The 12609-nt window shown below is 49.9% G+C and overlaps 1 protein-coding gene across 2 annotated transcripts; it reads right to left on the bottom strand.

The window, feature by feature from the left end:
• Window positions 1–1919: 1919 nt before the first annotated feature.
• Window positions 1920–10391, bottom strand: PI16 (peptidase inhibitor 16). 2 transcript variants are annotated; one of them, XM_006266195.4, is made up of 6 exons: window positions 10029–10388; window positions 6403–6621; window positions 5712–5821; window positions 5308–5396; window positions 4043–4744; window positions 1920–3625 (listed from the first exon to the last, which is right to left on the bottom strand). In XM_006266195.4, exons 1-6 carry the CDS (start codon window positions 10182–10184, stop codon window positions 3486–3488), a joined length of 1416 nt encoding a protein of 471 aa, XP_006266257.2. In that variant the 5' UTR covers window positions 10185–10388; the 3' UTR covers window positions 1920–3485. The 2 variants fall into 2 exon arrangements, with proteins under 2 accessions (XP_006266257.2, XP_019348042.1); XM_019492497.2 differs by lacking the exon at window positions 4043–4744 and having other exon boundaries at window positions 10029–10391.
• Window positions 10392–12609: the final 2218 nt, after the last annotated feature.

Below are 12609 nucleotides of genomic sequence, written 5' to 3'. Positions count from 1 at the left end.
CCCTTGCCAGATAACCCCAGGCCACTTGGTCCCATCTGTGCTCAATGACAGCAGAAATGAAGTGGTGAGGAGGCCTTGGGGGCATGTGCGAAACCTGGGTCTTGAGCACAGCAGTGTCAGGAGCTCTACTCAAGAGGCTGACACATAGGGTGAAAGGGTGTTGGGGTGGACTAGGGTGACCATCATAGAGGACAGTCCTGTTGTCCTCTGTCCCCTCTTGATACGAAACCTGACGCCTTTTATGTCCTCTATTTTTTAAATAGAGAGCATAAAGGTGTCAGGTTTCGTACCAATAAAGGACAGAATAGCAGAAAACGGGACTGTCCTCTACGATGGCCACCCTAGGGTGGAGGGGAAGGGTCCAAGCCGTGTAAGAGCCCAGTACCAGCAAGAACACTCCTCTTCAGGACTGCCAGCTCCAACTGCTCAACGCGCCCTCTCCTTCTCCTGCCACCCCCAACGTCATGAATTGGCTTTAAAAACTGAGATGAGAAAGAAATACAAGCAAGATGGTATTTGCCTTTAGATTTCTGAGCCTTTAGAGATCACAGTTTCAAGCTGCCCTCTAAAGCCAGATGGCCCAACAGCCTGCTTCTCTATATAAGACTCTCATGTAATCATTTGCTTCCAGGAGCTAAAGCTTTACAGGAAACACTGAACTGTGCAAGAGGCAGCAGCACTGAAATCGGGTTAAAAAAATATGAACCCTCGACTCTCTGGAAAGACTTGGGATACAACTGGGAGAATTAGCAATGCCAGGTCTCTGCCCAGCTAATAGCCCTGTCACCAATTCAGAGAGCCAGGCTTAGCCAAGGCATTGGAGTTACCCAATTCTGCCATTTTACTGGGAGGAAAAGCATTTTTTCAGTTCCTTTTCTGATTTACAGGGTCTCTATCCCTGCCCCATGCAGAGCAGAGGCTGTATTTCAGGCTTAGCCCTAGGAGCAACCAGGCAGCACCATGGTTCCTCATGATCTGCATTTCCATCATCAAGCTCAAAGCTTGCATTTCTATTGCATGTGCCTCAGCAGTTGCTTTAGGGAAGCTCAGCCCGGACTGAGTTCACATACAACCCAAGTCACTTGGGCACAAGTTTATTTTTATCTAACATTTAAATACGTCTGATCTTTCTGATTAAATAAAGCGTTCAAACTCTCCCTGGGTTTGTTCAGCAACTTTAAAGCTGCTTCATTTTCTGTTGCATCTGCACCATCGCCACCTGCCGGCTAGAAGCTCATGGAGCTGGCAGCTCTGAGTGACCTAAAAAAACCCACAGGCTTCTTCCTGTAACAAAAATGGGGCTTTCGAGTTTTCTGACATGAACAGAGAGGAAGCATACCCGACCTCAGAGCGGCATTACCAGAACAAAGCAGGACACATGAGAATCAGGAAATCTCAGCATGCAGGACCCAGTTTCACCATGTTCCCAGCCATATATATCAGGCACACATTATACTGTACATTTAACAGCTCAAGCCTCAACACGGAAGAGCAAACAGCCCATAGTCTAATATTCCCTGGTGGACATTTGCAAATCAAAGTGCTTGCATTAGCACTGCAGAGAGGAAGTTCACATGTGACTGGCTGTTTTTTTTTTAATATTTTCAAGATGAAAAGAAATAAAGGGAAACTGCTGTCAGCACTCTGGAGCTGTGTAACTGTGTTTTCCCTGTAGGTCTTCAAGTCCATGCACAAATATACGGCTGCAGCAATGATGGAGCATGCAGTGCAAGACCCTAGCAGGGAAGAACACCACGGAAATTCAGAAGAAAATGGAAAAAAGGAAAAGGGAGGAGCCACAGAAGCCATTTTACTTTTCACCGATTTTACCAAATGCTAAGTACGCAGCCAAGAACTTAATTCATACACAGCAACTGGGATCCCTGCCCCTGTCAGGAAAATACTGTACACTCCAGAACAATGGTTTACACAACGGCATTTATTGTAAGACGGACTTCACAGGCATACTGGAAAAGCACTAGCCTTTGCAAGGAAGGAAATAAGGGCTTCAATGCTATTCCTTATCTCATCTGTTAGAAAAATGAAGGGACCCAATAGTTGCTGGATGCTTTATTCCTGGTGGCACTTTCCCCTTTGACCACCCGAGGGTGAGGGGAAATGTGCTATATAGTAAACACCTTTCCGAAAATCTTAAGATACATACAGCAGTGGCAGGAACTAACGAACACTAATGACAGAGTGAAAGCGAGTCCTGGACTATAAAATGAGCTTAAAGCCCAAACTCTACCAAGGCACTTCATTTTGGAGTATACTATACATACTAATATACATATACACTATGTAGGCCAGGGGCGGGCAGTTATTTTGGGCAGAGGGCCGCTTACTGAGTTTTGGCAAGCCATCGAGGGCCACATGACAGGCAGCCAGGGGCAGATAAATATTAATTTTCTAAATTTTTTAGGGGCCCCACGGGCCAGATAAAATGGCCTGGAGGGCCGCATCTGGCCTGCAGGCCACATCTTGCCCACCCCTGATGTAGGCAATATATCAGACCAAAATCTGTATCTAATTTAATACATCGTACACTTCAGGGAAACAATCCTAAAGTCGTGCCACAAATGGCAGAAAACACTGATGGGAGCTTTATAAAGAGCCATTTCCTCTTTTCTACTACAGAAGAACTATCTTCCATGCACAAAAAAAGAAATAGGAGTCACGGGATATGGAATACGTGGAGAGGGACACCCAATGGATGGAGCAGAGCCAAAGAGCCTGGCTGCAGGAGGAGCAGGGAGGCAGAGCGCAGCCTCAGAGGTAGGCTGGTTGGTGTAGTAGCTTGCTGCCCTTTGCAGCTGGACTGGTGGGAAGCAGGCAGGCCGAGCTCCCTGCATATCCACTGCACCAGCGGCCGCAGCTTTGGGGGAGGCAGGCAGAAAGCAATGGTTTCACCCCACTTGCCCGACGGGCTGCTGGGGTCGGTGGACCTTTGACCTTTTCCTGTACATGACACACGGTGCCTTTCCTATGGAATGAGATGGAGAGGATCTGCCAGCTCCACCGAGCTGTGGGATTGCCCATCATTTCCACTTTGGAGATGGGCCTCTCCAAACCCAGTAACTCTAGGTTGGAGGATGAGATGCCCAGTATTCAGGAGCTCCCATCTCACAGTCAAAGGCTGCAGTAGGAGCTAAGGAATTTCAGGTTGGGATAAGGGAGGAAGAAACACAGTGGGATTTAGCTTTCTTTTGTCCAGTTTTCCTGCCCTTCCACAGATGAGCTGGGAGCTTTCTTCTATGCCCCTTTCATTGGTATCTAGGGAATAATGGGTTCACAGGACTGCCTTTGGCCTCTTGGGTGAGGGAGCCTGAATGTGAGTATAACTAGGATCAGACTGGAGTGCATTAGCTGAGTAAAGTCTTTCCCCCTTGTGCCAATGGTGCACCAAGTATCCAGCGGTGTAGTGGAACAGTCAGTAATGAAGGAGAATTTGCTTGACCGGAGCACTGATCGCTAAGAATGAACCTTCAAAGCAGAAGGGCTCTCAGGAGGGAACTGGCCAGTAATAGAAAAGAGAGCTCTAGGATGTTGCTGGCAGATGAAGTCTTGGGCTGGTGCCCATCTTTGTGCGTCAGGTCTGGTGATATGTCTTCCGTCTCCTTGGCACCTGTGGGGAGAAGGAAAGGAGCCGGGAGTGAAGGCTGAAGCCCACAGCTAAGAATCAACCCCAGCGCATGCAGCACTCTCTGCAGCGTGCTACCACATGGACAAGGGCAATCCATGGTGCAGGACAGCAGCACGCAGCTCCTTTGGAAGCAAGACACAGGTCATGACTGTTTGTGCAACACTGGGGAGCAGGCAGGATCATGCTTCACAGCTTAGGTGGTGCCAGCCATCCTTGCCAACATTAGGTGGTGCCGTGCAGGGGAAGGTGCGGGGAACAGGGTCTGTGCTGCGTGAGGAGGAGTTGGAAGGCCAGTTCAGTACCGGTCCTTAGCAAGTGCATTCTGTGTTACTCAGGAGTTGTCTAATGTCTTTATGCTCAAGTTGGGACAGGCACAGACAGGCTCCACAGCTTCCTTACCTGACAAGGACTGGAAAGTGAGGTCTTTGGAAGATGACATTAAACGCAGGAGGGTAGGCGCCTTAGGGTTGGAGGGCACTGGCTTTAGGGTAGTTACAATCTGCTTGGCCTCTTCCAAGCTTAGATCAGCTTCTGAAGAAATTAGCTCAAGGGATGGAGGTGGATCTGAGGGGACAGCCTGTTCAGCTCTCAAAGAGACCTCCTTCCTCTCTCCATTTACCTCTGGAGTGGCATTAGGGCTGAAGGTCGGGTCCAGATCTAAAGGCAGAGCCTCTGTTGCCTCTTCAGAGTATACCTGCATTTCTGGAGAGGACTCAATGTCCAGGTCTAAAGTGGGCTCTATGGAGGATGTCAGCTCAGCTTCTGTAGTGGGACTGGGCCTTGCCATTGTGGAGGGTGTTGACCTTATAGTTGTGGGGGGTGCTGGACTGGTTTTGGTGGTTGTGGTGGGTACTGGTTTTGTGACAGTGGTGGGTTTGGGGGTTGTGGTGGGTGTTAGGGTAGTAGTAGATGCTGGTATTGGGACTGTGGTGGGTGTTGGGCTTCTTGTGGTCAGTGCTGGTTTGGTTGTGGTACGTGCTCGGCCTGTGGCGGAGGTGCGTGTTCGAATGGTAGTGGTAGGTGCTAGCTTGGCAATAGTGGTTGGGCTAGGCTTTGTTGTCATGGTGGGTATAGTAGTCTCTTCTGAGTCTACACTTGGTTCTGATGAGAGACAGAGAGGACCAGGGGTTAGCATCAGAGCAGCATAAACCCAACTGCACCCCAGCCTCTCTGAGTGGTGTGACAGTGAAGACCTTGGAAAAAAGCAGCTGTTCTACAGGCCTCCCTTTTGGGATTTGCCCCTCTCCTTCTGTCTCATGGCGCAGCAAGGGAAGGTAGATACTAGGGCCCAGGGACATCCCTGATCAGTCCCAGGATACTGGTCTGATCCGAGGTGAGAAACCCCAACCCCTTTGGAATAAGACTTCCTTGGAGGAAGTTTGAGATGATTGCTAACAGGGTTGGAAGCCTTTTCTATCTAAGGTACAGGAGAGTCCTCGAGTGGTGACAGTGAGACCAGGTGCCAGAGCACTAAGCTTACATCCCTCCATTCAGTCATCCCTCATCTGCCCCCGTTCAGTTGTGGAGCAGCTCCTCCTTCAGAAACTAACCCCGTTGGATTCAGGAGGCCTGGTCCATGGGGGCAGCTAGGGCAGCCCACCCATGGTTCCCAGTCCAATCGTTTCCTGGTGAGAGACCCAGATCCTCTCTCTGCCTTCACTTACCACACATCGAATTGATGCATTTATAGTCCTCGGGACACAGAGAACAGGGGGATCCTTCCCTGTATGGTTTTCGTCCCCTTATGTTACCACTAGAAGCAGAACAGGCAGATGAAAATGACACTGAGTTTGTGACAACAGAGAGGATAAAATTCCAGCCCCCAGCCCACGACAGTCAGTGGATGTCTATCCATGCAAGACCCTTAATAAGGATTAGAAATGATCAAAAATGGCAACCACATTTACTGCACACTTCATCGTCTTATTTTGTTGGCCCAGGGTTTTCTTCGCCTTGGCTTCCCCCAGTTACTGGATAGCAAGGGCCAAGCTTGGGGGAGGATGTTTAGAGTAAATAGATGCGATCAGTCAAGATACAGTCACAGCTGCTCTCGTGAGTGCAAACTCACGGGGGCTCGTAGTTGCAAACCAGCAGGTGCATGTCACGTTCCTCAATGCCCTCCACAGTCTCACAGAAGTGTGCCCCACAGCCGATACGCAGGGTGTTTGCCCAGACCACCTGAAGCAACATGGAAAAAGAGGAGGGTTAGGCCTGTTGGTGTAAGGTAGGGAGAGCGCACAGCTGAATCAGAAGGGAGACCACAAGATGAGCCTGCCTGGGCAACCCAGATGCCCCGATCTCTGGTGCAGCTCAGACTCCACAACCGATTTCTGCAAGAGAAGACCCTGTCTTCATAATCAACTGAAGGAAAAACCCAGATCTAAACAGGTCTGGGGACCCAGGCGCCTGTGTCCTGACGCCTGCTCCCATCCCTAATGGTGTGCGCTCAGGAGTTGATACCAAAGTGTTCTGAGTAACCAGAGGGCTGCATTCGAATACATAGGTTGCTTTAAAGGCTCGTCATCCCAAGGGCTCCTATCCACCAGATCTCTAATGATGAGAATCTGTTCACTATGCCCCATAACTATGTAATTTGTGCTTAGCATCATCCATCTCTCTTCTTTTCTACTGAGGTCTGTATGCTGTGTCCATTGCCCTGGCATCTGAGAACATTCACTAAGACTAGGGGGGGATCGAGTCCCAGGGACAGCTCCTGCCCCATCCCCACAAGGCCCCTCAGATGCCCTGGATCCAGGTACCTGGGTGTAGTGGCCACACATGCGCCCCGTGGCACACTTGGTGGTGGTGAGGTTGTAGTACTGGTACTCGCTGTGCCAGTCCTCCATGGCCAGCTGCAGGTCCAGCTCCTCCATCATGATAAAGAGGTTCTCACCTCGCCGGCCACGGTCTTTGTTGTGGTCCCAGATGCACTTCTCTGCGTAGGCCTTAGCAAAGGTGCCAAGGTCTGGGTCCCAGCTCTGGAACAAGCCCAAAGTCACCATCAGGATGTTGGAAGACAGGAATAGAAGTCCTTAGATGGGATCCAGTCACTGGGAGCATGGATTGGGCCCTTGGACACACACACACACACTCTCCCATTCATCCCCATCAGTGGCACAGGTAGGGCAGGAGGGGTGGGACCAGTGGAGTCCAGTTGCAGGATTGGGGCCTTTAAAATGCTGTATGCAGGGATTTCCAAATGTGCCTAGGAGAACGCAGTACCCGCACGCCACTGACATTCACGGGGACCAACATGAATGGGACTTGGGTAAAATCCTGATTGCCAACAGACTACAATCAAATAGCAACAGCCTGACAGGCACTTCCAGTGTTGGATCCAAAGCATCTCTGGCCAGTCAGGATATAACCCTGTTGAACAGAGGGGGATGCTGAGGTACAGAGAAGAGAGGTAGCTTGCTGGGAAGGAGGGCAGCAGTCCCAAGACTCCTGCTTAAACTGGTAACTAGGCTGACTGGGAGGAACAGGACAAACCAAAGAGACATGCCCAGTTTCACGGCTGTGCAAGGCCCTGCGGTGCACGGGCTGGAACGGAGATTCAGCCTGACAGCTTCCTGCTAAGGAAGTGCTCCAGTGCCTCGACTGACAGCAGCATCTTGCCCAGCTGAGCTCCATCCTGCTAAGCCGGTTACTAGGAAAGAAAGGGAGATGTTTTCATGCAGGGGAGGGATGAAGGGGACCCTGCGAAGCAGCTGCTTGCTCCATTCTCACAGCATTAAAAAGAGGCAGCAGTTTCTCTGGAGTCCAACCAGGAGGGAGGGCATGGCAGGCGGGAATGCCACCCAGGCATGCAAAATGGACTTATGCTAGCCCATGGCTGAGGAGTGAGCTAGAGGCTGCTGAAAGAAAAGGAAGATGGTAGTCTCCATTTAGGACCAAAAGCACTTGGCAGGGCCACGCTTGGGGCCCAGTGGCAGGGGTAGTAACTGTAGTTGGCATGATGATGCTATAACCCAATCCCTGTTTCCTATGCATCAGAGCCCAAGCAGAGGAGGAAGGTTTGGAGAAGAGGCACCCACTGTGCTACCAAGATCCCCATCAGATCTTCAGGGCAGGTGGTGGGGTGAAAGAGGGACTGTAGGCTGAGGGGGCTCCTTTTTCTTTATGTAGCACAGTCAGGTCTGAGCCGGGCCTGTCAGAGGGAGAAGAGGGGGCAGGTTTAAAGCATGGGGATGCTTGCTCCCCACCGCATCAGCACAGAGCCGGGTCTGTGGTGCTGGCTGCAGACCCGACTTCAGGGCTGTGCTATCCCTCCCTCCCTCCCTCCCTGTTGCATGGGGCTCGGTTCCACAGGCAGAAAACTCAACTTCTGCATTAGTCGCTTCATCCAAAAATATGGTTTTGGCCTGCGCATGCCCATTGAATAGCTATTTCCATGGCAACCAGCTCTGCTGTCCCAAACAGAAGCAGAGGGTGACTTCAGAGCGGGGGGGTTGGCTACAGAAGCAGGTGAACTCAGGCACAGATCTTATTTCTCCAAGGGAAAAAGAGCCATAAGAATCCAGATGGAGGCGAGAGCCGTGTAGAAACAGGGTGTTTATAGGGGACTGCCAGGACTGTTTCTAGGCCAAGTGGCTTACAAACACTCCCCGTGCTACAGAAAAAACCTCAGCTACTGACTAGCAGCAGGTCACAAAGATTTTACCCTTACATTTTATAGCACAAAATGCAGGGCTGGCTTGTGCACTGCACATCCCCCAGTTACAGTCGGGCCAGAAACACAACTCAGAGCAAGCCTAGAATCCAGAATGATCAGTTTTTCATCTTAGCTAAAATCCTTGCCTCTGCCCTGGAAACTGGCTTGCAACTAGGTTTTTTTTTAAACAAATAGGACTGCATTTAAAGGTCCTTGTTGTTATGCAGATGGGCATTACAAACAATAGACAACATGGTTCATTAAGCACCTAGCGGGGAAATGATCAACATCACTCTCAGTTACTCAGGAACCTAAGAATCATTGTTTCTTAAGTGCCCAAGTCCCTTGTGAGAAGGAAACAGGTCAGGGGGCCTGAGCCCTCAGAGGTTTTTAGGCTCCTAACCCCCACTGAGCTCATCCCACTGAGTTAGGTGCCTGAATACGCTTGAGGATCTGGACTCCACGTGCCTACATTTTCAAAAATGGGACGTGGGTCCTTAAATCATTTGGGGGCTTTTCAAACCGTTATCCCTGAACTAAAAGCAGTGAGAAGGTAACTTGGGTTTTGTTTGCACGCAAAAGTGGAGTTAACACAGGGTAACTTGTGTGTTGGCAGGATCTAAGAGTCAAATTATGATAACGAACCAGCTGCAGGGGGAAGTGTTGCAGACATCAGCAGCCAGCACCCTCCACCTTCAAAGCCTGGTGCAAGTATTAATTCACCAGTTGCCATTGTCTTAATGGAATCAAGGATTCGGACCCAAGTAGCAGCACCCTCTAGCGGTTAGAGCAGGGGCCTGCAAGACCGATTTCCCGTTCCTAGTTCAATCGCCACCGTGACTCTTTCTGTGCGCAATTTCAAGCCTGCCTTTGAGACACAAGCCCTGCTCTATGGTTCCTGCTCTACATTGCACCTCGAGTGCAAGCGGGTGGTGGGGCTTGGCTCTCAGTGCTCAGATCGCAGCAGAGGTTGTAAAGATTATACACCCTGTGCGACCCGGGATAAGTTACGTCTTCATGCGCGACCTGGGATAAGTTACGCCTTCATGCCTCGGTTTCCCTATTGTGAAACAGGGGATGATCCTTTTGCATTGAACCCACCCGTCAGGAGTATTGTGAGAGCAGCACCTAGTATTAAGAACTCACTAGAGACAAAATCCAGTAAGAAATTTGGTGCTTGGGGTTCAGTTTTGTATTTCACTCTCTGGAGAACAAAGTCTATTCATGATCGAAAGCATTTAATAGTGACGTGCGCTGGACTGCACAACGCGCTGCTACCAGATCTCAGGCAGGATTTCATTGCTCTGGCCACTGAATTTAAAGTTTGGTCATTTGCTTCTTGCAATTTCTTCACTGAAGCAATTTCCATTAACTGTGCACCCTACATAGCTCAGCCAGGGAGTTCTAGTGGGAAAAGAAATGCCATCATGCCCCTGGATCTCTAGTTAATTCAATTACATTTGTGAACCTGAAGGCATCTTTAAAATTACATTTTCAGAAGACAAAGGATACTCTTATTTTAAAAGGAAATGCAGGAAACACCCAAATCCCACTGACATCAAATACTATGGAGAAGATCCCCTTCCACCCCATTGCAATAATATACAAGATTTTGTTTCAACATATAAGAGACCCTTCATATCCAGTTGCAAAAGGATTCTCTTACCACCATACAGAAGACCATCACTAGCCTGGCGCAGGAAGACCCCAAAGTTTCCACGGGACACTTACCAACTTCTGCATGTCTGCAGCAGGTGGGGAAACCTGAGAGCGGTAGAGATTGTGCATCTGCAAAATCATCCTCTCGTCTTCATCACTAAGGGACCCCCAGCTCAGCTCCACGGCCGTGAGCAGCAGCAGAACGCGAGGAAGATCTGAGCTCAGCATTGTGGCAGTCAGTCTCTGGCTTTAGCAGTCCATGTCTCTGGCAGACAGATTTAAAGCACTTCCCAAAACAAGGAACACCCAAAGGCTGAGATTAGGGGGAGGAAATTTATCTTTATTAGAATACGTTTCAGAGCCCCGTGGAACACACCCTTCCCACGTAATGTCACTGATGGAAGGGGAATGTTGCTTCAGGGACTGACGAGTAAGCTGTGCCCAGTCCTTGAGACTGACCTTGAGAGTGAAATCCCTTTAATTTCTCCACAATCACAGGAGCTCCCTCTCTTGGTCCTGCTGCTGCTGTTGATTTCAGACCTAAAACATGGCCATGATCCTACAGGAGACCCTGTGACTATTTACTTCCACACCCCTTCCAAAAGATGCCCGAGCACTTTCCAAACAAACCCCAAATGGACACGTAGCTCATTGCACCTGCCACCAGCCTGCAGCTGCAGCTAGGGAGGAACCAACCAGCCATTGAACAGCAAGCAGAAACACTGGGTTACGATTTCTAATATCAGATCTGGCATGGGCTGTACTCATGATGCATGAGGCAGGCAAGGCCCTGGGATCTGGGTGGGACATTGCAGTTGTCCCCGCTGCTCCTTTCGTCTCCAGAACTCAGGCACAGGCTCTATGAGGGAAGGACCGTGTCTCATGCTATGCTCCGACATCACGAGTGCTCCCATAGCTAATAATAATGAGGTGTCAGCAAAGGGTTCCCCAGATCCCGTGACAGCAGAGAGCACATCTTTCTGGACAGCCTGCCTGGCGGAGAACTCCCGTCCCATCTGCGATCTCAGCACGTGATTGCACTGCATCCCCATCGCAGCCCCTTCTGCTGCCTTTGGGGAACAACAGTCTCAGGGTCAGAGTATTGCTAACTTTTTCTCATGCTGTAAATGAATCCCAAGGTCTGCTTATATCCTGTCTGTGCTGTCCTGCCCCTCATACCTCCCCAGCCCCCAATACACCTTCTGCTTTTAATTACAAAGGTACAACAGTTAGCAACAGACAGGAGACCCAAGTAACAATGGATTACATGCGGGGGGGCACTGGTAGGTTGTTTCAATCATTGCCTGGTAGACACGTGTGCCTCATTTCAAGGGGGCTCTGCTCCATTCATCCCCTTGAGCCTTCACATGCATTTACACACACTTTATTCTACCTACAAATCTCTTTTCACCATCAGGACCTGCTATATCTTCCTAATTATCCAATCACTTTCTGACCGTGTTTACTTCCTGAACGATGGAGTTGTTCGTCACCTGGGGAATTTTCTCTCCACTCCAACATGGTCTGAGTAGTGTCTTCCTCTGGATCATAGCATTTTGGGGAGGACCATCCTTACCAGTGAACACAGTTCTGCAGGCACACAATTGCCGTTTTATGCAAGTCTAAAGTGTAGCTGCTTTTCTTGCCCTGAACAGCCAAGTACGACAGAGTCCTGTCCATTTTGAGTATAACTACATCGCAGACAACTCAAACATCCTCTCAGCTTAAGCCTACCTGGCATGTGTCCACAGGACACAGTTGAGAAGACGTCTGAACTTAAACAACCCTTTTCCTCTGGCAGTCACACACCCAAAAGGTGGTGCCTGTTTCCTCTCACCTACTGGAGGAGTCACCACCACGGAGCTAGCTCCTCCTTTACAATAAAGGACCTGGAGACCTGTGGAAGTGGCTAGCAAAGTAAAGGAACTGGAGCCATCTCTCTGTGGACCAAGACATGGGCTTGGGACCACTGCAGAAGTCCCCAACCTGCAAGCAGATCTCTCTAAACCTTGTCTAGAGATAAAGGTTGGAATTAGGAAACTGGTAAGGACCATTTGCGTTCTGTGTCTACATAGCACCTAGCACAAAAGGGCGATGGTCGGGGCTCCTAAGTGCTCTTGCAATACAAACAATTCATTATAATGATGGGAATAGCACGATGTGCTAATTAGGTAAAATATTAATTGCTGGGAAGGAAGTTGAGTGACTGGGAAAGGGAGATGAGTGAACAAGTGGGAGGCACAGTACCAGCCAGGATGTCATCAAACAGATCTTGAGCCCCAGAAATGCCATCCCCTTCTGTCTCCTTGGCTGCAGGATCCTTTGGGATTCAGAACGAGCCCTTCTCCTGTGCACCTGCCCCCAAGCTCAACCAGCGTCCAGCCCACCTAGGCCACAGGCAGTAGGGAAAGTGTCCAAAACTGCCGAATGCTTTGGGATGGCGGGAGCCAGAGAAATGATGCCAGGCAGCTTCCTGTCAACCACGAGGAAAGGATCTTGGGATGTGGCCTCACAAAGGCTGGGAGAAAAGGGGGAAAGACATCCTCATTCTTGTTAAAAAATTCAGACCCTGGAGGGTCTTTAAGCACAAAGCAGCTTGCTCCCTCTGCCTGCCCAGGTTTGGAGCATGCCAGCCTGCTGCCTTGCCTCCGGG

Source organism: Alligator mississippiensis, chromosome 14 (assembly GCF_030867095.1).
Source record: "Alligator mississippiensis isolate rAllMis1 chromosome 14, rAllMis1, whole genome shotgun sequence".
Lineage (NCBI taxonomy): Eukaryota > Metazoa > Chordata > Crocodylia > Alligatoridae > Alligator > Alligator mississippiensis.
This window is presented reverse-complemented; position numbering and strand designations above follow the sequence as displayed.

Excerpts from the sequence above, each read along its gene's own strand:
- PI16 (XM_006266195.4), bottom strand. The coding sequence starts at position 10,184 with ATGCTGAGCTCAGATCTTCCTCGCGTTCTGCTGCTGCTCACGGCCGTG. Across the intron at positions 6,622-10,028 it reads CTGCAGACATGCAGAAGTTG|AGCTGGGACCCAGACCTTGG; the intron begins GTAAGTGTCCCG and ends GGCTTGTTCCAG. Across the intron at positions 5,397-5,711 it reads GTTTGCAACTACGAGCCCCC|TGGTAACATAAGGGGACGAA; the intron begins GTGAGTTTGCAC and ends TTCTGCTTCTAG.